The 26,373-nt window shown below is 33.7% G+C and overlaps 4 protein-coding genes across 6 annotated transcripts; 3 read left to right on the forward strand and 1 right to left on the reverse strand.

The window, feature by feature from the left end:
- Positions 1-85: 85 nt before the first annotated feature.
- LOC107891611 (internal alternative NAD(P)H-ubiquinone oxidoreductase A1, mitochondrial) lies at positions 86-3,506 on the forward strand. The gene is made up of 8 exons (XM_016816453.2): positions 86-656; positions 1,507-1,720; positions 1,815-1,975; positions 2,062-2,127; positions 2,235-2,398; positions 2,538-2,652; positions 3,063-3,242; positions 3,322-3,506. Exons 1-8 carry the CDS (start codon positions 231-233, stop codon positions 3,472-3,474), a joined length of 1,479 nt encoding a protein of 492 aa, XP_016671942.1. The 5' UTR covers positions 86-230; the 3' UTR covers positions 3,475-3,506.
- Positions 3,507-3,606: 100 nt separating this feature from the next.
- Positions 3,607-5,093, reverse strand: LOC107891612 (selT-like protein). The gene is made up of 4 exons (XM_016816454.2): positions 4,772-5,093; positions 4,621-4,694; positions 4,197-4,515; positions 3,607-3,906 (listed from the first exon to the last, which is right to left on the reverse strand). The coding sequence occupies exons 1-4, from the start codon at positions 5,069-5,071 to the stop codon at positions 3,790-3,792; spliced, it is 810 nt and encodes a 269-aa protein (XP_016671943.2). The 5' UTR covers positions 5,072-5,093; the 3' UTR covers positions 3,607-3,789.
- Positions 5,094-16,281: 11,188 nt separating this feature from the next.
- Positions 16,282-20,703, forward strand: LOC107891613 (U-box domain-containing protein 44). Its single transcript, XM_016816455.2, has 5 exons — positions 16,282-16,963; positions 17,056-17,844; positions 18,324-18,630; positions 18,807-19,271; positions 19,426-20,703. The coding sequence occupies exons 1-5, from the start codon at positions 16,529-16,531 to the stop codon at positions 20,538-20,540; spliced, it is 3,111 nt and encodes a 1,036-aa protein (XP_016671944.2). The 5' UTR covers positions 16,282-16,528; the 3' UTR covers positions 20,541-20,703.
- A 1,227-nt stretch (positions 20,704-21,930) lies between these two features.
- LOC107891614 (acyl-lipid omega-3 desaturase (cytochrome b5), endoplasmic reticulum-like) lies at positions 21,931-26,200 on the forward strand. Of its 3 annotated transcripts, none has more exons than XM_016816456.2 (9): positions 21,931-22,081; positions 24,174-24,521; positions 24,612-24,701; positions 24,779-24,845; positions 24,935-25,027; positions 25,128-25,313; positions 25,393-25,473; positions 25,543-25,680; positions 25,773-26,200. In XM_016816456.2, the coding sequence occupies exons 2-9, from the start codon at positions 24,196-24,198 to the stop codon at positions 25,956-25,958; spliced, it is 1,167 nt and encodes a 388-aa protein (XP_016671945.1). In that variant the 5' UTR covers positions 21,931-22,081; positions 24,174-24,195; the 3' UTR covers positions 25,959-26,200. The 3 variants fall into 3 exon arrangements, with proteins under 3 accessions (XP_016671945.1, XP_040956075.1, NP_001313718.1); XM_041100141.1 differs by lacking the exon at positions 21,931-22,081 and adding an exon at positions 23,901-24,034; NM_001326789.1 differs by lacking the exon at positions 21,931-22,081 and having other exon boundaries at positions 24,196-24,521; positions 25,773-25,958.
- Positions 26,201-26,373: the final 173 nt, after the last annotated feature.

Here is a 26,373-nt window from a genome sequence, read left to right on the forward strand (position 1 = left end):
TGTAAGATAAGTTTAGCCAATGGACACGTGGCACAAACCCGTCACATTAGTAAATCCTATTTTTGTGGAACAAAAATCTTACTCAAAAGTCTGAGACTCATAAATTCCGCAGAAAATCTGAAATATATCCACAATCTTTGGACCTTGAAAAACCCATCTTTAATGCCCCAACAAATCTTTTAACATTTTTAAAGAAAATAAAATTATGAAACAGTGGTAATCAATCAGCCATGTTTTGGTGTAGGAATTTCATCAAAATCTCGACAGCTACCAAAGCTAAGAGCCCCATCACCACTAACCTTATACTAACTTCTTTATCCCATTTCAGCACCGCCAACCAACCCCCAGTTGCGGCTCAACCTTCAGGTCTTGGACCCACCAAAGCAGATGAGAAACCAAGGGTGGTGGTGTTAGGCTCAGGTTGGGCTGGTTCCAGGCTAATGAAAGGCTTGGACCCTAAGCTGTATGACATCGTTTGCGTTTCCCCTAGGAATCATATGGTGTTTACTCCCCTCTTGGCTTCCACTTGTGTTGGGACTCTCGAGTTCAGGTCCGTCGCTGAACCCATTTCCAGGATTCAACCCTCCATTTCTTCAGCACCTGGCTCCTATTTTTTTCTTGCTAATTGTACTGCTGTCAATACTGAGAGCCACGAGGTATGTGAAACAAAATGTTGACTTTTATTGGGTTAAAATAGTTTCTATTCCCTTTTACCGGAAGATTGTATTCGAGTCGAGCTGAGCCTTAACAATGAGTAGTTCAAGCTCAAAACTCAAGTTAAGCTTGATTAGATATTATTATAGATGCTTAAGCTTGACTCGAAGTAAAACGTACTATTCAAGTTTGACTTGATTAAGTTCGTCTACATAATTGATAAACTCAACCTCAAGTTTAAACTTTTTCATATATAATTTTTTTGATAGTGAAATAACAAATTTTAAGCTTCAGTTCTAAGTGTATACATGTAAACAATAAAGCAATAGTTTAACATTAAAGATAAATCATAAACATATAAAAAAATCGATTAAGCTTGCAAGTTGCTCAAATCTAATATCAGCTTACTTAAACTCAACATGTTTAATAGCTTAAATGCTTTACAATTGCCGAATCAAATTCAAATGTTTTTTAAGTAAGACTCGATCAACTTATGAATATAAACATCTCATTTATACCCTAATTGGGAGATTGAAATGGGTTGACTTTGGATTGAAGAATTGAGTTTGATGACTTGAAATTTAAGGTACCGTTATGAGTTGAACCAAATATAATTCAATTAATTTTTACACAATTATTTGAGAATAGTGTTATGACAACATATTTTATATATGAGAGGATCTTATTTCAAGATATTGATGGCAGCATTGGAATACCAAGTTGAACGATAAAATATGTTCTTTTTTATTGTTCTTCGTTGGAAAAGAAAAATAGTACAAATTATACGAAACGTTGTAAAATGTTGGGTATTTCAATGGCTTAATCATGGAACATTTGGCTCGGGCATTGAAGGTGCATTGTGAGACAGTGACTGAAGGAGATCAAACATCGGAGGCATGGAAGTTTAAGATTTCATATGATAAATTGGTTATTGCATCAGGAGCACAAGCATCTACTTTTGGAATCCATGGCGTAAAAGAGCATGCGGTTTTTTTACGCGAAGTTCACCATGCTCAGGCAATTCGCAGGAAGCTACTTCTGAACTTGATGCTATCCGATGTGCCTGGTAACTAGTTGTTTTAACTTTCTATGGTGAAAACAAATATAACTCAAAGCTGTGATTATAGATGTTTTGGCTTACTAGTTGGGTGTTGAGGCAGGGATTTCGGAAGAAGAGAAACGTCGATTGCTGCATTGTGTGGTTGTGGGAGGTGGTCCTACAGGGGTTGAGTTTAGTGGTGAACTTAGCGATTTTATTAGGAGCGATGTTCACCAAAGATACACACATGTAAAAGACTATATCCATGTAACACTGATAGAGGTTAGTCACCATCCAAGTTATTCAAGTCTTGTCTGAAGTTGGTGATTTTTCCATTGTAATATAGAATTACTCTTTTTTTTTGCCAGGCAAATGATATTCTCTCTTCCTTCGATGATCGCCTTCGTCACTACGCAATTAAGCAGTTAACAAAGGTTAAAAGAGAGTTGATTGATGCAAAGATGATCCTTTTCCCCTTACCTGTTCAAGGGAATTTTCTCATTTTAATCTTTCCTCGGTTTAATTCAGTAGTTTTTCTCAGTCAGGAGTACGTCTAGTTCGTGGGACTGTAAAGGATGTTAGACCTGAAAATGTAACCCTTAGTGATGGTTCGGAGGTTCCTTACGGATTGCTAGTATGGTCAACTGGTGTTGGTCCTTCTCCTTTTGTAAACTCTCTAAGACTTCCAAAATCTCCTGGTGGAAGGTAAGACTAAATCTATTGTATGGTTCCTGAGTCGGATACCAGGTGAAAAAGTGAACATAGATTTGGTTTTCATGGTTTGCATCAATGCTTTGTGAAGCTTTAGTTTACTATGGGTTGATCTTAATTGTATAACTAACAGGATCGGTATTGATGAGTGGCTTCGAGTTCCTACTGCCCAAGATGTGTTTTCAATTGGCGACTGCAGTGGGTTTCTGGAGAGTACGGGTAAACCAGTTCTTCCTGCTTTAGCACAGGTACTTTTCTAAGCTATGATTCAATTATTTTTCTGCTTTACGTAAAATATCAACCGGTTCTAATAAAAACTAGACTTGGGTGTTCAACATGAACCACCTGCCTCTCTGTTGCTACATGGATTCATAACAATGGCTAGCTATAATATAAGTCGACCTACCTTTAATTGTTCATGTCCTGAAAAGGAGCAGATTCAGATTTCATTCTTCTCAACAGTGTTTAATTTAAGCTACTCTGTCCAGTTTCCATCCAAAATTCGGGTACAACAGAATACAAGATAATACCAAGTTATGTATTTCGCCTATCGGAGTCAAAAGCACTATGGTGAACCTTCTTGCTAGGTTTTCAGACCAGACGATGTATGTATTTGTGGCTTCCAAAACTGGGGTGCTAATGTTTCTTTCATGAACAGGTTGCTGAAAGACAGGGAAAATATCTGGCAGACCTACTGAACAAAATTGGTAAAGAAGGTGGAGGACATGCTAACCGTGCTAAGGCATTAGACTTTGGGGATCCATTCGAGTACAAGCATCTAGGAAGCATGGCAACCGTTGGCAGATTCAAGGCTCTTGTTGACCTAAGACAGAGCAAGGTGATTTATTTATTGATTTTTCACATTTGAGAACTATTAGTTCGGATGATTTGTGAGGCACCTTTGATTGTTTTTATAGGAGGCAAAAGGGGTATCCCTAGCAGGATTTTTCAGCTGGTTTATATGGCGCTCAGCATATCTAACACGGGTCGTTAGCTGGAGGAACAGATTCTATGTGGTTATTAACTGGCTTACAACTTCTGTATTTGGTCGTGACATTAGCAGATTATAGATTCAACCAGCGTCAACTTCTATTGGGTTTTAGATCCAAATACTTTCATCCTATTCCATAAGTAATACTATTTAACTTCTATGTTTAACAAAATACTAAAATAAAACTTGACCAATTTGGAAAACTATCAAGTACTAAGAATAACAATGTTTGTTAGAATAAAGTGGCTTATATAAGTGCAACGAAAAGTTCAGATACACGAGGTAAAACCTGAACCCGTGTTTTTACATGCTTTCACGACAGAAATCTAAGTAATAACGAAAGAGAAACCTGAACCTTGTCCTGTTATGATCAAGTGCTTTCAATCCAACAGAGCTAAGACAACACTACTCCAAGGTTGCCAGTCACTCTTGAATTAGCCAATGTTTTGGCGATAATATCTTTCAACTCAATCTCTCCAGGAAACCTTCCCTCCTTAAGCTTAGAGAAAACCTATAAATTCAGAAAGTAAACAAGGTAAGCAACTAGAAACACCAATTCCTGCATTTTTAAATGTAACCAAAAAGAAAATAAGTGGAGCTTCAACACCACTTTGGTCTTTATATTATAGGGCATTCAAACAAAACATTTAGATCAGGACAGAACTCATACTAATATCAGAATCGAATCAAAGGTTTACTAAGCAGCTAAAACAACTCCATCAATCAATAAACAATATGAAATTGAGTTTTGGTTTCTCAACTGCTCAGGACACACACATATATAGCAGAAGGGTCACTAACCAATTCATCATTGCAGTAAACCTCGAAAGCACCGGAGCTTTGCAGAAAAGACTGCATTACATTCCCAAGAAGCCAAGCAGTTGCAATGGACCCGAACCTGTTTGCACGCAAGGAATAATACCACGGAGGTGGTGTCGTAATCCCAATCATAGGAAAAATCTGTTCACCTGCCATCATAATCCCTATAACTCCAAATTGGAAAACTGGAACCACTTTCGAAAGCAAACGTTTCGGCAATGATGGTGGATAGTTATCAAGGATTACATCAATTCCAGGAAACTGGGCTTCTAACATCTTCTTCATTGTCACAGCAGTTCCCCTGCAAATTTTCATCAATTACATGTTCAATTGTCACTTGAGGAAAAATATCAACTATAATATCCAAAGAAAAGGAAGCATCAAAAGAAAAAAAATCAAATAGAACCTGTAAGAGCATGAAGCGCAGAAATTGATATTAACCGTGCTGCCATAGCCGATTCCTCCAATAGCGCTGGGTTTCTTCGAAGGAAAAAAAGAAGAGGATATAAATTGAATAAGAAATTCAATTAAAATAATGGATGAATGATTAAAGTTACCTGTAAAGAAATATCTAGGGTTTCAGGATTGAGTGGAGGTTTGGGTAGGTGGGGATGATGGTGGTGATGGTGATGGGACGGCGGCTTTGGGGGCGGAGGAGTGAAGAGGCTGAAGAGATCGGTGGCGAAGAGGAAGAGAGGTAATCCTACGAGGAGGAGCTGGGCCCGATCCATGGAGCTGATGCGAAAGCCAAACAAAGATGGGAACTTGAGGAAATCCTCGAGAGTGGATGAAAATAAAAGATCTAAAAAGAGAAAACAATGCTTGGGGAAGTAAATAAACAACGAATTTAATAGCATTTTCTCGGGAGAAAAATCTGTAACTACACGTGTATCCCAAGTAATTTTTGTTTTAAAAATTACAAAATAATTATTTATCGTTATTTTTTGTCACTGACAGTTGAAGTTAAATTAAAATTGAAATTATTTTAATTTTAATTTTCAAGATTTATATATTGTGTTAATTTAGTCTTAATTCTAAAAAAATTTAACCATCAATGTTACACGGGTAATTTGATCTTTTTTACAGTTTTGTTTTTCTTTAAGACCATTTTATTCAAATAGCTAAAAGAAACAAATTTATCAATTAAATTTGATCAAAAATATTTTTTTTAAATTGACTCTTAATGTCACCAACAAATAAATAATACAAAAAAATAAGCAAATTACGTTGTGTAAATGTTGAGGGTTGAATGTTTTAAAATCAAGACTAAATTGGTATGATGTATTAATGTTGAGGGTTAAAATTGTTATTATGTCAATTTCAAAAGTTGTCATATCATCTTCTCGTTAACCATTTAACATTTGGTGACAAAAAACAAAATAAAACCGAAGAGTTAGGTAATTATTTTATAATTTTTCACCATTGAGTGATAAAAATGATACTTACTAATAATTGGATGGTAACACCTGTAGTTTACTCAAATAGGGAGAGAGAATATAGTAGCATTTTTATTAAGAATTAAATATATTTTTTTATTTGATACAAAAAAAAGGTTACAAATTCGAGAACAAACTACTTATTAATTGAGTTTGAATTTTCACCGCTGCTCTCTTATGTTGTTAACATTAATTTCTATTTAGTCATTTATATTATATTTATATTGTTATTTAAAAGTTTAACTCTTTAAATAAGTTGATATCACCCATTAATCGGGTTCAATTCAATTATAAAATGATTAAAAATACATGTTTTTTATAAAGTAAGTTGTTTTATTACGAGGATATTTTACCTTTTTGTATTTTTTTATATAAAATTAGTTTTTAATGTCTCATGTGTTGCACGTGATTTTAGGTTTTTATTTTTTTAATTAATTTTTAAAATAATGTGTTTTTTAAAGGATAAAATAAAGCATTTTTAATTATTTTAATTAGTGTAAACTATTTTTTTCTTCAAATTGTTGAACAATTAAAATATATTAACTTATTTAACAATTCAAATATAATAATAAGAGTAAACTATACAATTAGCCACTCAATCATTAGCGTATTTTTGTATTGGTCACTCAACTATGAAAATTTTCAATTTAATCACTAACATTATCATATGATTTTGTTTTGATAATATTAGTTAAAAATTAAATAATCAATAAGTTAATATTTGCTTTCATTTTGTTTTGCGTGCAAAAATAGTTAAAGACATTATACGAAATATATTAATGAAAATGATGCAAATTTATTAAACCAATTTGTTTGAAGAATTACGAGTACATTTGACAATACCACTATGCTAAGGGCATTAGATCCCAACAGAATTTGGTTTAATTAAAAACAGACCAAAAAAAAAAAGAAATCCAGGGATTTTTTTGATAAAACTTAAAACAAACTAGCACTTTAGGAAGCAAAATGCTTGGCAAAAGGAGGAATGCTAACATCAATCAAATCGACTCTAGCGTTTATAACGGTTTATATGTTATCTTGTTTCAAGGCTCCACAATATTTCTGCAATAAAATTTATTATAGACTACTAGAGCCTTTTGGTGGAGGCATAAGACAAGAGAAAGGAATTCACGTCTCTGCAATTAGAGACTCCTTTGCACACAGAAAAATGAAGGGGCTGGGAATTAAATGGTGAGTTTTATGAATGGACCTTTGCTAGCTAAGCAAGCATGACACATGACAAAACAAGACTTCATCCTAACTAGGTCATTTCAAGCAAAGTACTATAGTAACAAGTATTTCCTAAGGGTTGAAATAAGACTAGCAGATTCTTGGATATGAAAAGGCATTCTAAAAGGAAGAGATGTGTGTCTCATGAGAAAAGAAATTCAAATATGGGGAGGTGGCATTAATTCTGTGACAGTCTACACCCAATCCTATCAATAGATTTGAATGTGTGATGTCACATTACGTTGTCGGAGTAATGCAAACTAATTTGATTTTATTTTACTAAGTAATTGTTAGTTTTGATATCCCAAACTTTTAATATAACAACATTTAAGTTAAATTTTATAGGTATTATATGTCCTAAATCATTTGGCAAAAATATGATTAAAAATTTTGTCAAATATTTTCAAACATTTTCAAAGACTTGCAAAATACTAAAAGATATGTTTTAAATTTGTTTTAATTTATTTAAATGTTTTTGGATTAATACCAAAGTGTTCTAAAGTGTTTAAAATATTTTTTAGGAAATTTGGTATGCAAGTCTCGAGACATACATCTATATGTCTCGAGACATAAAAACTTCAAAGCAAAAATTTGCTTTAGGAGCTGCCTATCTTGAGACATTTTATAGTATGTCTAGAGACAATTGGCAGATTGTCTTGAGACACTATTCTTGGTTATCGTAAATCTTTGAAAAGCCAAAGCTCTCCCAACTTTGAAAATGTATAAACCTAACCCTTGTCATCAAGGCTGATGGTGTTGGCCTCTAGCCTGTGGCTCCTTGTCATTCACCATCTTTTCTATCTATCTTCTTCCTTTTCCACTTTCTCCTCTCATTTTATACTTATCCAGTTTTTCTTTTCTTTCTTTCCCTCCTCTTTTTCCTTCCTCCCTTACTGTTGTCCTCCTCCTTTTTTCTATTTTCTTTTCTCGTTTCTCGATTCTAACTATAAATGGATGGAAGTGCTTTCTTTGTAGGAGAGAGTCTTGGAAATTTTAGTCAATTTCAATTAATTATGTTGTGGTGCATGCTTGACATTCAACAACGTAAGCGAACGACTAAGATTCGTTGAGAATCTTTACGGAAGGGTCTCTTGTTAAAGATGGAAGATTATGTTGAAGGTATTTCAATGTTACCTTACTAATATGTTCGCTAAGATGCAAATAGTGTGGGATTGATACTTTCCAAAGTTTTGAAATATTTATTGATGTAAGTGATGGAAGAGATAACTAATTGTCATGTATGACCTTAATTACAATAGTTGTAAATGATGTTTTTTTTCCTTTTAGTGTAACTCCCAACGTTTTGATTAATTAACTTGAACCTCAGCATTTGGCTCATTCGTCTTGAGTGTTAATCTTTGAACCTCATCCTAAGTTCGAGTCATAAGGATCACTTGCATGTGATGTGTGCAAGTGTGGCAGTTGAGGATCCTGCCAAAGGCATGTGAGTTGTATATATAAAAAATAATTGTTATCAAAACAATGGTTATACGTGGAGCAAACCCCCAACTCTAATATGATTAAGAGAGGAACAAATGACTTTAAAAATTGAGTTGATAAATAATTTTTTTAATTATATATTTTTTCAAGTTTTTTTAGAATAATACAAAAATTAATTATTTACTTAAATAATATGGAATTTTTTTATCAAAATAATGAGAGAGAAAATTTGAATACAAAAAAATCAACATTACAACTGTCGATTTGGGGTTGAAATCGATGCACTTAGTTCATTGGGACCCTAAATTGACAACCACCATACTGATTTGGTGTTTCTCATGCCTTGTCATGTTAGTACAAGGGGCAAAGATTCTCTGCTGCATAGGAAGCCCAAATCGGCAGTCGTTATGTCGATTTGGGTTCCCTATGCAGTAGAGAATCTCTACCCCCTACATCGACATGACCAAAGTTCTGGGATTCCTGGACCTACCATTCACAGGGTTCTTTAAAAACCCTAAATTTTTAGGGACCATTTGTATCAATTTGAAAAAGAAAATAGAGAGTTGTTAAAAAAGAATTGAGAGTTAAGTGAAGTGAAGGAAAGAAAAAAATAAGAAGTTAATAGAGTTTTTAAATTTGTTAGAAGTTAATTTTAGTTAGAGGAGGGTTAAGTGAAGTGAAGGAAAGAAAAGACTAGGAGTTATTAGAGTTCATGGATTCGATTATCTATCGACCTTAAATCAATCTGAGTTTAGCCCCGCTTATGGGGGATGCGATCTACATCCTGTTAATTTATTTCGTCAATCAATCCATGTAACGACCCAAAATCCGTGGGCACCGGAAAAGTGTGTTTTATCGGGCCTCCGTCTTAGTAAACTGAGTCATAAATAATTATTAGAAATATTTACGAGACTACTTGTGTGTCTAATTAGGTATTAATTAGGTGAATTTAGTCTAATTAAGAATAATTAGCAAAAAGGATTAAATTGAATAAGGAGTGAAAGCCTAATTATAGATTAAAAGAAAATAATAGGGACTAAATAGGCAATTATGCCAATTGCCAAATTTGAGGCGGCATAAGCATAAAAATCTGAGATTTTTATGTGTTAAAATATGTATATTTTATATATATTCTTAATAAATAAGTATATAATAAATTAATTATATATAAATATCATTATTTCAATTTATACTTTTCACATATACTATATTATTCGAGATTGATTTTGTCAGTAAATTTATTTCATTTGTCCCTATTAACTTGACTCGGACTCGGCGGATACACGGATTCCAACCAAACACACCAGTGAACAGTAATCAGTAACGGTAGCAGTAACGGTAACAGTAACAGTATTCAACACACAAAGTGCTGAACCTATAACAGTAACGGTAACAGTATTCGACATACAAAGTGCCGAGTCGGTAACAGTAACAGTAACAGTATTTGACACACAAAGTGCCGAATCAGTAACAGTAACAGTAGTCGGCACATAAGTGCCTGATCAGTAAGCCGGCAAATACCCCGTACACTTCCATATCCTATGGCATGCCAACTATATCCGACTAGCCCGACTAGTTAATAGGGTATTTAATTTACTTTTCAGTACAATTTCCATTTTAGTTCAGTATCGATTATAAATTCCTTATTTCAATCAGTTTCACAGTATTGCAGTAATCACTACTACAGTAATTTCACAATTCAATACATTATACGTAACAAATTTTCAGTATTTTCACAATTCATTCAGTACTCATTTGCGTTCATGTGGCTTCAATTGTCGAGATGCATAAGCTATTACTTTTCCTTCTTGCATCAATACACAACCCAGACCATTCAGAGAAGCATCACTATACACAACAAAATCTTTTCCCGATTCCGGTAATGTTAGAACTGGTGCCTCTGTCAACATCTGTTTCAATGTCTCAAAACTACTCTGGCACTGGTTATTCCAAATAAAAGGAACATTTTTCTGTAGTAACTTGGTCATCGGCAAAGCTATCTTCGAAAACCCATTTACAAATCTTCTGTAATACCCAGTCAGACCAAGAAAACTGCGTACCTCAGATACATTCTTTGGTGCCTTCCATTGAACAATTGCTTCAATCTTCTTCGGATCAACTCGAATTCCATCTGCAGATACAACATGCCCCAAAAATACTACCTCTGACAACCAGAATTCACATTTACTCAGTTTCCCGTACAACTGTTTTTCCCACAGAATCTGTAACACGGTTCGGAGATGCTGCGGTAATCTTTGCGTTGAAAATTTGGAGGCATTACTTGTATGGTGAGAAATGTTATATTTACACTGATCATAAAAGTCTCAAATATCTTCTATCACAAAAGGAGTTGAATCTGAGACAGAGACGATGGATAGAGCTTTTGAAATATTATGATTGTGTTATAGATTATCATCCAGGGAAAGCAAATGTGGCAGCAGATGCATTAAACAGAAAAGCAGCGGTTGAATTACGAGCAATGTTCGCTCAACTTAGTATTAATGATGATGGAAGTTTGTTAACTGAGTTAAGAATTAAGCCGGTAATGTTTGATCAGATTAGAGCAGCACAGATGGAAGATGAAAGGTTAATGAAGAAAAGAGAAATGGTACGGCATGGTACGGCAAAAAACTTTAGTATTGACGAGCATGATTGTTTGAGATTTCAGAATTGGATTTGTATTCCATCTACTTCTGAGATTAAAGAGTTGATTCTCCGAAAAGCACATGATAGTACTTTTGCTTTGCACCCAGGTGGAACGAAGATGTATCGTGATTTACGAGAACTGTATTGGTGGCCAGGAATGAAGAAGGATATAGTTGAATATGTCAGTAAATACTTGACTTGTCAGCGGGTAAAAGTAGAACATCAAGTACCAATAGGTCTGTTACAGCCTATTACTATTCTTGAGTGGAAATTGGATTGCATTACCATGGATTTTGTTACGGGGTTGCCATTGTCAGTGAGTAAAAAGAATGCCATTTGGGTGGTAGTTGATAGGCTTACTAAGTCTGCTCATTTTATAGCAGTCAGAACTGACTGGTCATTACAGAAGCTAGCTGAGGTTTATATTCGGGAAATTGTTAGATTACATGGAATTCCAGTATCGATAATTTCAGATCGAGATCCTCGGTTTACATCGAGATTTTAGAGGCAGCTACATGAATCATTGGGTACTCGACTTAATTTTAGTACAGCTTTCCATCCTCAAACTGACGAACAATCTGAACGGGTAATTCAGGTATTAGAAGATATGCTTCGAGCTTGTGTCATTGATTTTGAATCAGGTTGGGAACGATATCTGCCACTAGCAGAATTTGTTTATAATAATAGTTTTCAATCTAGTATTCAAATGGCTCCGTATGAAGCACTTTATGGTCGAAGGTGTCGATCACCAGTGTGTTGGACAGAATTAAAAGAAAGAAAAGTGATTGGGCTGGAATTGATTCAAGAAAAAGAAGAAACAGTTAAAAAGATTAAAGATAGACTAAAAGCCGCTTTCGACAGACAGAAATCTTACGCAGACTTGAAACGACGAGACATTGAATATTCTGTTGGTGATAAAGTATTCCTCAAAGTATCGCCGTGGAAGAAAATTTTGAGATTTGGTCGAAAGGGAAAATTGAGTCCACGTTTTATTGGGCCGTATGAGATTGTGGAAAGAATTGGGCCTGTTGCTTATCGATTAGCCTTACCTCCAGAATTACAGAAAATTCATGATGTTTTTCATGTTTCCATGTTACGAAGGTATCGAACGGATCCATCTCATATTATTTCTACTGAAAATATTGAGATTAGACCGGATTTGTCATATGAAGAAGAACCAGTTCAAATACTAGCTCGAGAAGTGAAAGAATTAAGAAACAAACGGGTCCCTCTGGTAAAAGTACAGTGGAGAAGCCATAGTGTGGAAGAAGCAACATGGGAACCGGAGGAAATTATGAGATCACAATATCCTCACTTATTTTCAGGTAAAATTTCGAGGACGAAATTTTTTTAGGGGGGAAGAAATGTAACGACCCAAAATCCGTGGGCACCGGAAAAGTGTGTTTTATCAGGCCTCCGTCTTAGTAAACTGAGTCATAAATAATTATTAGAAATATTTACGAGACTACTTGTGTGTCTAATTAGGTATTAATTAGGTGAATTTAGTCTAATTAAGAATAATTAGCAAAAAGGATTAAATTGAATAAGGAGTGAAAGCCTAATTATAGATTAAAAGAAAATAATAGGGACTAAATAGGCAATTATGCCAATTGCCAAATTTGAGGCGGCATAAGCATAAAAATCTGAGATTTTTATGTGTTAAAATATGTATATTTTATATATATTCTTAATAAATAAGTATATAATAAATTAATTATACTATATTATATTATTATTATATAATAGAAATAAATCAAATGGTGCCAAATGTATGGTAATAAAGTTGTACAATTGTAATAAAATATGTATATACACTTGTATTATAATTAAAAAAATATTAATTAATTAAATTGTTATTAATAAATTATATTAATATAATATAAAGTAAACGAAATAAAAAGAAAAAGAAAGAAACAAAACAGAAAAGAAACAGAATAGCATTCGAAACAGAACAGAGAAAGAAGAAAAAGAAAGAAAAAGGGGAAATAGGGTTTCTAAAGCTTGGAATTTAATTTGGTAAGTCAATTTAGCCCTTTTCTTTTAATTTTAATGTTTTAGAAGTTTTAAGATAAAGTTTTGTTAAAAATAAGTTGAGGTTTTAGAAGTTTATAGTTTATTAAGCATGGTTCATGTTGAATAAATTGTTAAATTAGGGATGTATTTGATCGAAATTTTGATTGGAATTGAATAAATGATTGAATTATAAACTAAACTATAAGTTTTGAATTTTAGGGATTAAATTGAAATAAATTCGAAATTATGAAAATATGATAAAAATTAGATAGTTAAATATGAGTTTGGCAAGAAATTGAGTAGCAAAAAGGTATAAATTGAGAAAGAAAAATATATAGGTTTACTTAGGATTAAATTGAAATTAAAGAAAAAGTTAGATAAAAATTTCAGCAATAAAATTGTGTTATGTTAATGATTATGAAAATTATCTTAATTTTTTTCGTAGCTAATATCGCACCCGAGGCATCCACGAGGAAAGGAAAAGAAAAAGTGGACGAGGAATAGATACGGGAATTACGGTTTGTATCACTATAATTCAAATTTCATTATTATTAAGTGTTTAATTTGTTAATTATGTGTGGTAAGTATTTTAAGGTAAGTGTTTAATAAACGATAAATTTATAATGTGATATTGGAATTGAAACCGATATTGAATTAAATTATGGAATCCTGGATATTGTATGAGTACTGAATGAATTGTGAAAATACTGAAAATTTGTTACGTATAATGTATTGAATTGTGAAATTACTGTAGTAGTGATTACTGCAATACCGTGAAACTGATTGAAATAAGGAATTTATAATCGATACTGAACTAAAATGGAAATTGTACTGAAAAGTAAATTAAATACCCTATTAACTAGTCGGGCTAGTCGGATATAGTTGGCATCCCATAGGATATGGAAGTGTACGGGGTATTTGCCGGCTTACTGATCAGGCACTTATGTGCCGACTACTGTTACTGTTATTGATTCGGCACTTTGTGTGTCGAATACTATTACTGTTACTGTTACCGACTCGGCACTTTGTGTGTCGAATACTGTTACCGTTACTGTTATAGGTTCAGCACTTTGTGTGTTGAATACTGTTACTGTTACCGTTACCGTTACTGCTACCGTTACTGATTACTGTTCACTGGTGTGTTTGGTTGGAATCCGTGTATCCGCCGAGTCCGAGTCAAGTTAATAGGGACAAATGAAATAAATTTACTGACAAAATCAATCTCGAATAATATAGTATATGTGAAAAGTAAAAATTGAAATAAATAGATAATAATGATATTTATATATAATTAATTGATAACATTAAAAGATTGAATTGTTTATTAGTAGTGATAATTGTAATGAAAAGTATGTGTGTAATTTGATGTATATAATTATAAATTAAATTATAATGATACCACTGAGTATATGCATACTCAACGTACGGTTGTTTCCGTGCGCAGGTTGTAAAAATCAAGTACTGAACCAGCATCCAAAGCCAGACCCGACTTCAGCAAACTTTTGGTGATGTATATTTTCTTTTGGTAATGTGGCATGTACATAGGATGTGTATAAAGGTTATTATGTTTTTAATATAAATGGTTAAAAATGTTAGTATTATAAGTTTATGAATTATAATGAAAGAAGTTTATCTATTTCTATTTAATTAGCATATTGATAAATTATATTGGTATTATATTGATTGAGTTCAATTAGACTGTATTTAGAATAGAAAATGAGAATGTAAAATGAATTGGTTGAATTGGTTGTGATTGGAAAATATATGATTTTTAATTGCAGGGGGTTTTATGTAAAAACAAGCAGAAATGCTGCCGAAATTTTTCTAAAAATGAATGAAGTCAATTACTAAAATATTATATGAATTTATGATTTTATCTTAATGTGTTAATATTTATTTAAGAATTATTGTAAATTATCTGATATGTCCGGTAATGCCTCGTAACTCTATTCTGGCGACAGTTTGGGGTTAGGGGGTGTTACAATCCAATAAAAAAATTAAATATATTTTTAGAATCTCATAATTAGTAAATTAATTTATCTTATTCAGCAATTCATCAGACACGTGATCCAATCTAAGTAATGTCATACCTAGAACCTGTTTTGTACAGGCCCAAAATTTTAATAATACATTTTCCTTACCCTAAACCAACATATATTTCATAATACCAAAATCCATAACATACTACACACAATTTTTACTTAAATATTTACAAATCAATAATACACATTCTTTTATAAAACAATTATTTATTTAACAAAATAACTCTAAACCCTAAACCTTAAACCAAATTTTCTATAAATTTAAAAATTAAATATGAAAATTTATATACCAATAAATTTATTGCAATATTTACTAAATGTGAGTATATAACAATATTTATTTTATTTAAACATATAAGAACATAATTCCTACATTATTCACTAATTACTATATATCTATAATAATCACATTATAAATAACATACAATTTATTCATACTTTTAAATAAAAATGGAAATATTATTTAATAAAAATAGTTTAATTTAAATTAAATTGAGATTGATTATATAGGTACTTACCTTATCGCTTCAAGTATTTCAAACTTGAAAATAAAATTTCAAAACATAATTAAAGAAAATAATTATATTTAAAATAAATTACAACTATATATATTTTTAACAAAATTCAACGGCTTGTAAAAAAAGTCATGTATTTTTTGGGACGGCTTTAAGGTTTTTAAAGGTGATATAGGTTTAGAGTTTTGGTTGACTTTATGGATTTTTTAAAAGGGTTAATATACGTGGGTATTAATATAATCAAGAGTTTTAGGACTAATGAGATTTCGAATCATTAAATCGATAATCGTTACGTGGATTCGGAAAAAACCTGCATGAGTTAGATCAATTTCAACCCCAAATTAATAACCTATCGTATCGATTTTGAGTTAAATCCACAAGTTGAATCTAAAGAGAGGTTGCCGGCAGATTGTGTTTGATATCTTCTACATAAAATATTTTTGTTTGAATAATAAAATGTCAAATCAGATATTGAAAGGTACAAATAAAGATGTTAAATCTAAAAATTAGCATTCAAATAATTATAACAAAACTAAGCAAGACACGGGATAATGGGATAATAACTAAAATATCTTTTGATTTCATTAACTAGAATATTAATTTTTTCAGCGCAATTAAAATATGATTTAAAGACATTTTACTTATAAATAATTTTCTTTTTATTTAAAAAAACCTCTCTTTAAAAAATATAATTAAATGATTGAATCTATATCAATAATGAAGAACTATAACCCGAGTTTGAACCATAATTCCACGGTGGGAATGGAAAGTTTGCGTTCGCCAACGTCGAACGTTGACTAATCTCCCCCCAAAATAAAATTCCTTTGGAAAAACGCTTTACTTCCATAACAGAAAAGATAGCGTCAGCCTCTTAGCTAATCAAATTTTGTTTTCGTAACATTTAAATTCCTTTTTTCTTCTTCTTTTGTAAATGCAAATTTCCCCAGCTAATATCAACCTCTTGACTTCTTCAATGTCAATCTCGGCGTGAAATGGCGTCACCTCCAACGTCCACGATATCCGCAGCTGTGGAGTCCATCCACCGTTCCCTCTCGGAACTGACTTCCTCTTCCTCCGATTCCTTCGACAATCCCAGCCGCTTCACAGCATTCGCTTCCAGACTCCAGTTCATCCTCAACCATCACCACTTCCTCAACTCCAACTCTCTCCCGCCGGCTCTTCAAACTGCAATCAAAGGAATCGCCTCGGATCTTTCCAAAGCCGTCCAAACGGTGTCGGCTTACCGTAAACGAAGCAAGATCTTCGTCCTCATCAACTGCAAATCTCTCTCTTCTTCTCTCCAGCAACACTCATCCGCCATCGCTTCCTGGCTCGCCTTGATCGAATCTTCCCTCTCCGATAACTTCCCCGATCTCCGCAAAAAAATCTCCGATCTCTCCCTTGACTTGAGACAGTCTCATTTCACCGTATAAATATCTCACCAAGAAAACTTCATTCTTTCTTCAATTATACATTTTTTCCCATTAAATTTGACTAATTTGTTTCTTTTTCATGTCAGGTTACTGAAAATGAAGATAGAGTTCACCGTACGCTACAAAAAGAAGGAGAAGGAACGCAAACAAGTAAAGCAGTTCAAGCTGCGATTATAATGGATTTAGCGAGATGTTTAGGTATTGATTCTGATAATTGCAGCGAGTTACTAAACCAAGTTAAATTGTTAAAGGAGGATTTAGCAAACTCTACTTCCGTTTTCGCAAGGCGGATTTTAGTTTCCTTAGAAACGATCTTAGATAACTGGTCAGTGGATCCTGGATTGTCAACGTTAAGCGTTGACCGTGAGTTTGAAGAAGAAGCTCACATTTTACCGTTTAAGAACTTTTTGTGCCCGTTAACTAAGGAAGTTATGAAGGAACCTGTTGTGCTAGAGTCATCACAGACTTATGAGAGAACCGCAATTGAGTATTGGTTTGAGAGGTGTTTGGATGATGGAAGAGATCCGACTTGTCCGGTAACAGGTCAGGTTTTGAAGTCTTTGGAGTTGAAACTGAATATCGGTTTGGCGGGTGCTATTGAGGAATGGGTTAATAGGAACATTGAGATTCTGGTGAAGGGTGCAGTGGAGCAGCTAAGCAAGGAGAATGTGGAGGTCGAAGGTGTTGAGAGGGTGTTGGATGTGGTTTATAAGATATCAGAGGAGTATCCTTCGAATAGGTTTCGAGCTAGGAATGGTGGGGTTGTTGTGATGATTGTTAAGTTGCTAAAGAATCGTTCAAATGATATTGGGACTGTTTTGAGAGGTAAAGCTCTTATGACTTTGCTTTCCATGGCAAAGGATGATGAAAGCAAGGTTAGTGCTTCATAACATGCTCTTGCATACTTTTTTGTTACCTTTGTTGAGAGTAGAAACTAGAATGTGATAGCCAAAAAGTTGGAATTTGGCTGTGTCAAGCTTTCCTTATTTACATTTAAGATAAGGCTTTATATGCTTGGTTGACTTATGTGTTTTGCAAATGATATGGGTTTGTTACTCTTATAAATGAAGATGATGCATGTAGCATTTCAGATAGTTGAGGAAATACTGAAGTATCTTATTGACTTGAATTTCCAAATGTTTTCCTTTATCTCTTTTTTGGGATTTGCAAGCTAAAGTTTAGTTTCTGTTTCTTTCAAAACAAAAAGAAAAAGAAAATTTTCTTGCCTTTTTATTATAAAGGTTTTATGCTTATTCATCGCAATGTAGGGTATGTTACTTCAAAAAGAATAAGTTCTTTAATGCTTATGGAGTTCAGTCTCCGACTGACTGATATTGTGTCAAAATATTTGTAGAAAATAATGCTTGATGAAGGCATGACTAGGCTGGCCATACATAGTCTTACTGGAAGCTCAGAGAAAGAGAGGGAGTATGCTGTGAAGTTATTACTAGAGTTTTCTAGTGATGAAGCTTATTGTACGAGAATTGCATCAGAGAAAGGGGCCTTAGTACTTCTCTCAAGCATGGCAGGAAATTTGGAGCATCCTGCTGTAGCCAACTTGGCTGAGGAGCTGTTGACACAAATGGAGAGAACCGATAATAGTGTTCAGCATTTAGCAGCGGCAGGAAGATTTGAACCCTTACTTAGTCGGCTGTGTGAAGGTATTTCTTATGCTAAATCATTTCATGTTTTTCATCCAATAGATATAGAAATGGGGATGTAAAATTGGGAAGTAACTGCAGTTTTGGAGAAAACAGAGAAACTTTCTTTCTATCATTTACTTCTAGAGAACTTATGATGGTATACAATTTTGAAAGTGTTCTTTTACTTTGAACAGGACCTGATGATATTAAAATACAGATGGCATCAATTATTGGGAGAATGACCTTGACAAATAACAATAAAGAACAAATTGCCAGGCAATGTGCTCAAACATTAGTTGAATTGTTATCTAAACCAGAAGGAAGAACATCGAGCTTGCAAGCCTTAAATAACCTGTCAGGGTTGGATGACAATGCAACCATTCTGGTTGATTGTGCTGTTCTTCCTGCATTAGTGGCTATTCTCTTACAAGATGAAGGTTCTTCGCCAGATTGGAAGGAACTTGCAGCATCAATAATTGCAAACATAGTATCAAATCCTGGGCACTGGGAACTGGCTTCAATTGACAGGAAAGGGAATTCAATGCAGTCAGAATCAGTGGTCTTTAGTCTTGTTAGACTTCTTTTTGTTGCATCTTCCCAATGTCAAGCTTCTATTCTCCGCATCCTATATGGAATGGCTAGCTCACCGCAAGCTGCAGGTGATCTTTTTGACAACATGAAACCATTATCTCTTTGCTTATGAAGAAATTTCTGAAGGAATTTGGACTTATTGTGCATAGACTTGCTTAAAGTATCCTTCTATTTATATATATAAATTTTTGTTTATTTATTCAAATATGTTGGAACTTGCAGAGTCAGTAGCTATGCATATACAAAATTCTGGGGATGGCATCAAAACAATCATTCTGTTTCTTGAATACCCAGAGGTTGAACACCGAACTTATGCTTTTAAGCTTACAAGAGTACTTGCGGAAAGGTTTGGTCATGATTTAGCTCAAGAGCTAAAACTTTCTGACAAGCTTTCCTTATTTAAGGAGAAATTACTCGATGACAAATCAACAGAAAGTGAGAAATCCGATGCTGCATGCATACTTGCTAATCTTCCACTCTCCGAAGATGAGGTAAAAACAATCATGGAGGCAGGCTTTGTTAAATGGACAATAATGACTCTTAAAAAGCAGAAGGGTATCTCGAATGGAAGAACATCCCGGCCTATATCAAGCATGGCAGAAGGACTATTAGGTCTATTACTCCACTTTACAAGGAGCCTTGATCAAGAGACCATTAGTGTGGTCAAGGAGCATCAAATCATGACCATTTTCTGTGAGCAGCTGAGTTTTCTTGCAAAACCTAGAGTGAGGCAGCTTGCTGCTGTTGGATTGAAGAACTTGTCTGAAGCTGGAAGGTCGCTTGCAGCTGCAGACTCGGAACCACCACCTCCCCAAGGTTTCTGTGCTCCCTTAGTATTCGTGTGTGGAAGGGCACCTCCAAAACCTTCGACTTGTCCTATACACAATGCTCCATGTGAAAACAATAATCAACTGTGCTTACTAAAATCCAATTGCATCAGACCCTTGGTTGACCACCTTCGCGATGAAGATACCTTTGTTCAAATAGCTGCCATTGAGGCACTTTCAACTCTTATGTTAGATATGGGTAATGGTTACAAAAGATCCGTGGATGAGCTAGAAAAGCAGGATGTAATCATGGCTGTCATCGAACTTTTCACTGAAATTCGTCCTGGAGTGCTTCAAGAGAAGGCACTTTGGATGATAGAGAAGGCTTTGAGAGTGGATGGCCCTGCCCATAAGTACTCCCTCAATCAGTCACTGGTTAGGGCTTTGGTGGAAGCTTTTAAGCATGGAAATGCTAATGCAAAGAGACATGCTCAGGATGCTCTTACCAACCTAAAACAGATATCAGGTGTAAGCGGAAAAGCCTCTAGTCACTCTCGGGCGCGGAGGTAAGTAGCAACACAAAATACTCATTATCCCTCGTTTTTCTATGTAGACACAGTATAATGCTTCAAATTTGTACAGCATTCACATCACAGCCACCAAATTTTGTATTCATTCCTGTATATTATTCATCTTTAATGAATAATCCATCATCCTCGTTTCTGGCTCGGCAGTATGATTTCCTAGTTCACTCTTGTTTGCTGCTTTATTTTCTTGCGATGTGATTTGTCGACAACATGCTGCCTCAATCTTTGAAAAGCAAAGTAACATGTTGGGAAAAGCAAGTATGGTTTGCTTTAGATAAATTGAATTTATGGGGGACATATAACAGTGGTATCGAGATTATTAAAACCAAGTAATTTTGTACAGCCTGGTTCTTGGCTTCCTCCACATTCCTAAATGTCTTGAGCTCCGAAATCTCGTCATCGTCCTTATTTTCTATACATCATCGAGTAGAGCAAAATGAAGCGCCTCTTATCTATTTTCAAACGTGAAGAGCAAAGTTGATGCATATTCCAAAAACAAGGAAAAAAAAACTGAACGAAAACTGCAAAGAACATGTCATACATAATACATGACGTAATGGAGTCCTTGTTTTTGGATTCAAATTGCATTTTAAAATTTTTTATTTATTTCTACAGTTAAAATTTGATCTTTATACATCAGCATGAGGTAAAAGTGGTATGTCATATGTTAATCTCTGGTTATTCTATTAATTATGTCAGTTTTAACCGAATAAATGGATGATTTTTTTTTAAAAAAAAGACTAAATTACTCTTTGATCTAACATATAAGGACTATTTTCTTGTTTTTAACAATAGCAACACAAAATACTCATTATCCCATTTTTAAGAAGACCAAATTTGTAAAATTCACAATTTTTTAATAGAAATGAATGAAATTTTTAAGAAAAGAATCGATTTACTAATTCATCTAATGTACATGGATTAATTTGCCCATTTTAAATAGAGAGGTAAAATATAATTAGACTCCTAATACAGGGGCCTCCAAGATACTTTTTCCATTTTCTTATTCATATATGATTATTATATTTTTCACTTTTTTGTCCATTAGAAAAAATATATAGAGGTACAGTTTATATTTATAGTAATAAATTAAAATATAGAAAATTTTAATCAAAATGACTTAATGTGAGATTAATTAGTCTTCAAAACAATAGTAGAAGAAGCCATTCAATAATTTAAGCCGTGACAAATTGTTTTGCAAAAAAGAGGAAAAAGAAAAGTTCAGACACAAAAGAGAGTGTAGGGAGAGAAGAAATTTGAGGACAATGGGTGATTTTGAAAAAGAAAATAGATTAGGCATTTAAGGCTAAAATAATGGTAGACCAAGGAAATAGGTCTTAAAACAAGTAAGGTGTTCAAAGCTTTTCCATTTCTTTTTTTTTCCCCTTCTTTAAAACTTTAAGGTAACGACGATACCATAAGGTAAGTCGTTCCCTTTGATGATTTTGAAAGAAATTTTGCTTAAGAGTTCTGGTTTGCATTAAATCTCAACATCGTGGCTTCAAATTTCTTCTCCTTTTTCGGGTACCTTTCCTTTCCTTTTTTTTTTTGGTTTTCCATGTGGGAATCTGTCTCTGTTTCATTTCCAAATCATTTTTCTTTATTCCTGTTTGTTTTTTGCTTTGTTTTTAGGAGCACTAATCAAGAATTTGAGGGTTAAATTTCTTTTATCTAAATTCAATCATTTGTTTTTGAAACAGAACAATTTGTTATTTTGACAAAAAAATGTTTAAAAAATTAAACTGAATTTTTAATTTATATGAGGGACTAAATATTAAATTCCCCCGGCACCACTCCAACCTCCACAATTTGTTGAGCATTAATGTTTTATTTAAAATTGTTTGGACCCCAATATCTTAAATTGTTTCTATTCAGTTTCCGATATTTTAGTTCTTCACGTACGTGAATCTACGGGTTGGTAGTTCGTCTGACCCTAAAATAGGAACTTGTTATTTAGGTCATTTATAAAAGTAGGTAAAATTATATTTTGGTTCTTTTTAAAATTATAAAAATTTAATTTAATTCTTTAAAAATTATAAATATATAAACTATTAAAGATTAAAATTTCATTTCGACCCTCCTAAAAGAATTTTCTAACTTCGCCCTTGGTTCTTCATTTAACTTTTGATCTCTTTTAGTCAATAAACTTGTATTGTTTATCAAATCACTCTAAAATTAATGAAAAAATTAAAAGTCTATTAACTTTGCGATCCATGTTAGCAATTAATTAATTTTTAAAAATTTAAAACCATTAAAAAACATGTTTTTATAATTTTTTATACTTTTCAAATAATTTTAAAATTTAAAATAGTTTTAATAATTATTTATGAATTTTTAAAATAAAAAAAGTAATTAATTACTGATGTGACAATCCACACATATGTCACGTTAATGAAGTTAACAGACGTTAGCTTATCTATTTATTTTAAAGTGATTTGATAAACAATACAAATTTAAAAATTAAAATAATTTTTTTTTATAAAATTAAAGGGTTTGATTTTAAAAACTAGCAAAGCAATGGGAAGGATTAAGTGGGTTTGGCTTTGAGTTGGTCAGCACATGACATGTGAAAATGAGAGGTGGATGGCAGATAGCTAAACCCTACCTTTATTCTTGAGTCCCTCAATGTTTATTTTATTTTATTTTGCATGCATTTCTTAATATCTTTAAACCTAATTATAATATTAAATGAAAATAAAGTCAATCTGAAAACATATTCCAGAGGACTAATTTCACTAGAAACACACAGTACAGGGACCTAGTAGAAAAATAGAGGTTAATATTAAGAATGGTATAAAATTAGAGTACGTGAGGCTGACTGACGCTTCCTTTTTCTATAGTTTTATAAATTCATCCACCAGCCTCGCCCAACGGTCCCTGACTGCCTGCATTTTCACTATATATATATATATATTCACCAACCGCATCTTTACCCCAAATCTAATAATTCAATTATAAACTAAATTATTATGAACAGAGAAGATATTTATATGCATAGTGGAATTTTACTTTATTGTCTGCCTTTTTCTTATCATTGAATTTTCTATTAAATCCATGCTCTTTTTAACATTTTAATGGTTACATGTATCTCCATTCCAAATGGAATGGTGTGAATCCCTAGATGGCAATTCCCAAACCCTTGCTCTATCAAAACTCTTTTGATTTTTTCTTATATTTCAAATTAATTGATTCACAATCCTATGTAAACAATATCCCTTTAAACTATTACCCATCATTCAAAAAGAAATGAACACATTGTAGAAGAGGTGCAATAATTGGAAGGTGAAAGTTTTTAAACCCACTTGTTTGCAACTATTAATGAGGTTTATAGGGAGATGGGTTTTTGATCCGTACACAAATATTCATTATACCACACTAGCTGGAAACTTGATCTGTCGGGACCATACATACATACAGTTGTTGAATAAGAGAATTTAATAGTGGTGCGTCGAAAAAAGAGACCAGCAACGTTGAACAGTACGTGTTTGAATGTTTGGAATCTATAAATTGTTTGTTTTTAAGAGAGAAAACACCCTTTTCCTTTTATTTATTTATTTTAAAATTGGCGGACTGTTATGTTGCTGCCCTATTAAAACTGGAGTGTGGGTTGGTGCAGAGAGAGACGGGGTACTGAAAGAATGAGCCCTTCAATGAAGGAAACATCATTAGAAACAATGGAGAAAAAGGGAGAGGATGTTAATGGGATAATGAAGAAGGAGCAAGATAAGTTGTTCGATCCAAGTGAAGCCCCTCCTTTCCGTATTAATGATATCCGAGCTGCTATTCCAAAGCACTGCTGGGTCAAGAACCCTTGGAGGTCTATGAGTTATGTTTTCAGGGACGCCATTGTCATCTCTGCACTCTTAGCAGCTGCACTTTATTTCCGTAGCTGGTTCTTTTGGCCTTTCTACTGGGTTGCCCAAGGGACCATGTTTTGGGCTCTCTTTGTCCTTGGACATGATTGGTACCACGACTCATTTTATCAATCTCTTTTTCACTTCCATTTTCCATTTCGGTTAATTAACTCCTGGGATTTTTGTTTTTGTTTTTGCAGTGGACATGGAAGCTTCTCTGATAATCCCATACTTAATAACGTGATGGGACATATCTTACATTCTACCATCCTTGTTCCTTACCATGGATGGTAAGTTCATGACTTGATTAGCTCAACATTTGTTCTTCATATACTATGGAACTTCATTTGAACAATTTCTTATATAGGAGAATAAGCCATAGAACTCACCATCAAAACCATGGAAATGTGGAGAAGGATGAGTCTTGGGTTCCGGTATGTATGTCGAATTGAATTCAGTTAGTTCATGCAGTCGAAACTCAAATATACATTCACTTTATATATATATACACTTTAAATTTCAGATGTCCGAAGATCTTTATAATAGTTTGAGCAGCAGGACCAAGTTTCTGAGATTCAAAATCCCATTCCCCCTATTTGCATACCCTGTCTATTTGGTGAGAGACATTGATTGAAATGCAAAAGACGATTTTAACAATTAGTCATGATTTAACAAGATTGAAGTAAATAAACATTGGGTAAATTTTGGATATGCAGTGGCACAGAAGTCCAGGAAAGACAGGATCTCACTTCAACCCATACAGCAACTTGTTTGCTCCCCAAGAACGGAAACATATAATGACATCAACAACCTGTTGGATAGCAATGGTGGTTTTCCTTGTGTATTTATCCTTTGTAATCGGTCCATCCATGACATTCAAGCTCTACGGTGTTCCCTACTTGGTATGCCACTTCCACCAAATTCACAATATATATATCTATCTCTGAGTAATGAATATATGATTGTTATCATTTCCATTAGATTTTCGTGGCATGGCTGGATGTGGTGACTTACCTTCACCACCACGGATACGAGCAGAAGCTTCCTTGGTATCGTGGCAAGGTAGTAATTACAACCCCCCTCCATTGCATTTGACACTATCAATGATTTTGTTTGTGTGACGACTATCAGGAATGGAGTTACCTGAGAGGAGGGCTTACAACAATAGACCGTGATTATGGTATATTCAATGGTATCCACCATGACATTGGCACCCATGTCATTCATCATCTCTTTCCTCAGATCCCCCATTATCACTTAGTCGAAGCTGTAAGTATTCTCAATTTTTGGGTTAATTTTAGATTACTCCTCAAAATGTTTCCATCACCTAGCAGTAAGCTTGAAAACGGGGTGTGGTGCAGACAAAAGCAGCGAAACCGGTGATAGGAAAATACTACCGGGAGCCGAAGAAATCAGGGCCGATTCCGTTTCACTTAATAGAGAATCTAGTGTCGAGCATGAAACAAGATCATTACGTGAGCAACAGCGGAGAGATAGTATTTTATCAGACGGATCCCAACCTGTTTTCGCCTCCCAAATCCGCATGAGCCATTTTATTTAGAGATCATAGAGCTGAAACAAACAAGGGCCTTCATTCTTTTCGCTTTTAGAAGGGACTTTGTATTTGTTTTGTTTTTTTTTCTTATTGTGTCTTCAAAATAATTAAGGTTGAAGTTCCTGTAGTCTCATCAAAAACATGATTATTGTTACCAAACATACACACGGTACTGTAGGAGAATGAAATACAAATTTTATTATTATATAATAAAAATATAAAAACTTTTGGATTCTTTCATTCTTTTATTTATATTTTCCATTGAACAAATATACTTTCATAGATTGATTATCAGCACATGATCTCACATGTTATGAACATCCTTTACATACATAGCAATCGACACTTACATGTGGATCTTACAGCCTTTCACAAAAGTAGCCAGGGCATGGGGCTAGAGTACTTAT

The sequence above is a fragment of the Gossypium hirsutum genome, chromosome D09 (genome assembly GCF_007990345.1).
Source record: "Gossypium hirsutum isolate 1008001.06 chromosome D09, Gossypium_hirsutum_v2.1, whole genome shotgun sequence".
Taxonomy (NCBI): domain Eukaryota; kingdom Viridiplantae; phylum Streptophyta; class Magnoliopsida; order Malvales; family Malvaceae; genus Gossypium; species Gossypium hirsutum.

Excerpts from the sequence above, each read along its gene's own strand:
- LOC107891611 (XM_016816453.2), top strand. The coding sequence starts at position 231 with ATGTTTTGGTGTAGGAATTTCATCAAAATCTCGACAGCTACCAAAGCT. Across the intron at positions 1,976-2,061 it reads TCCATGTAACACTGATAGAG|GCAAATGATATTCTCTCTTC; the intron begins GTTAGTCACCAT and ends TTTTTTTGCCAG. Across the intron at positions 3,243-3,321 it reads TTGACCTAAGACAGAGCAAG|GAGGCAAAAGGGGTATCCCT; the intron begins GTGATTTATTTA and ends TTGTTTTTATAG.
- LOC107891612 (XM_016816454.2), bottom strand. The coding sequence starts at position 5,071 with ATGCTATTAAATTCGTTGTTTATTTACTTCCCCAAGCATTGTTTTCTC. Across the intron at positions 4,695-4,771 it reads CCCTAGATATTTCTTTACAG|AAACCCAGCGCTATTGGAGG; the intron begins GTAACTTTAATC and ends TTTCCTTCGAAG. Across the intron at positions 3,907-4,196 it reads TTTACTGCAATGATGAATTG|GTTTTCTCTAAGCTTAAGGA; the intron begins GTTAGTGACCCT and ends CTGAATTTATAG.
- LOC107891613 (XM_016816455.2), top strand. The coding sequence starts at position 16,529 with ATGGCGTCACCTCCAACGTCCACGATATCCGCAGCTGTGGAGTCCATC. Across the intron at positions 16,964-17,055 it reads TGAGACAGTCTCATTTCACC|GTTACTGAAAATGAAGATAG; the intron begins GTATAAATATCT and ends TTTTCATGTCAG. Across the intron at positions 17,845-18,323 it reads CAAAGGATGATGAAAGCAAG|AAAATAATGCTTGATGAAGG; the intron begins GTTAGTGCTTCA and ends AAATATTTGTAG.
- LOC107891614 (XM_016816456.2), top strand. The coding sequence starts at position 24,196 with ATGAGCCCTTCAATGAAGGAAACATCATTAGAAACAATGGAGAAAAAG. Across the intron at positions 25,028-25,127 it reads TTGCATACCCTGTCTATTTG|TGGCACAGAAGTCCAGGAAA; the intron begins GTGAGAGACATT and ends TTGGATATGCAG. Across the intron at positions 25,474-25,542 it reads TTCCTTGGTATCGTGGCAAG|GAATGGAGTTACCTGAGAGG; the intron begins GTAGTAATTACA and ends GACGACTATCAG.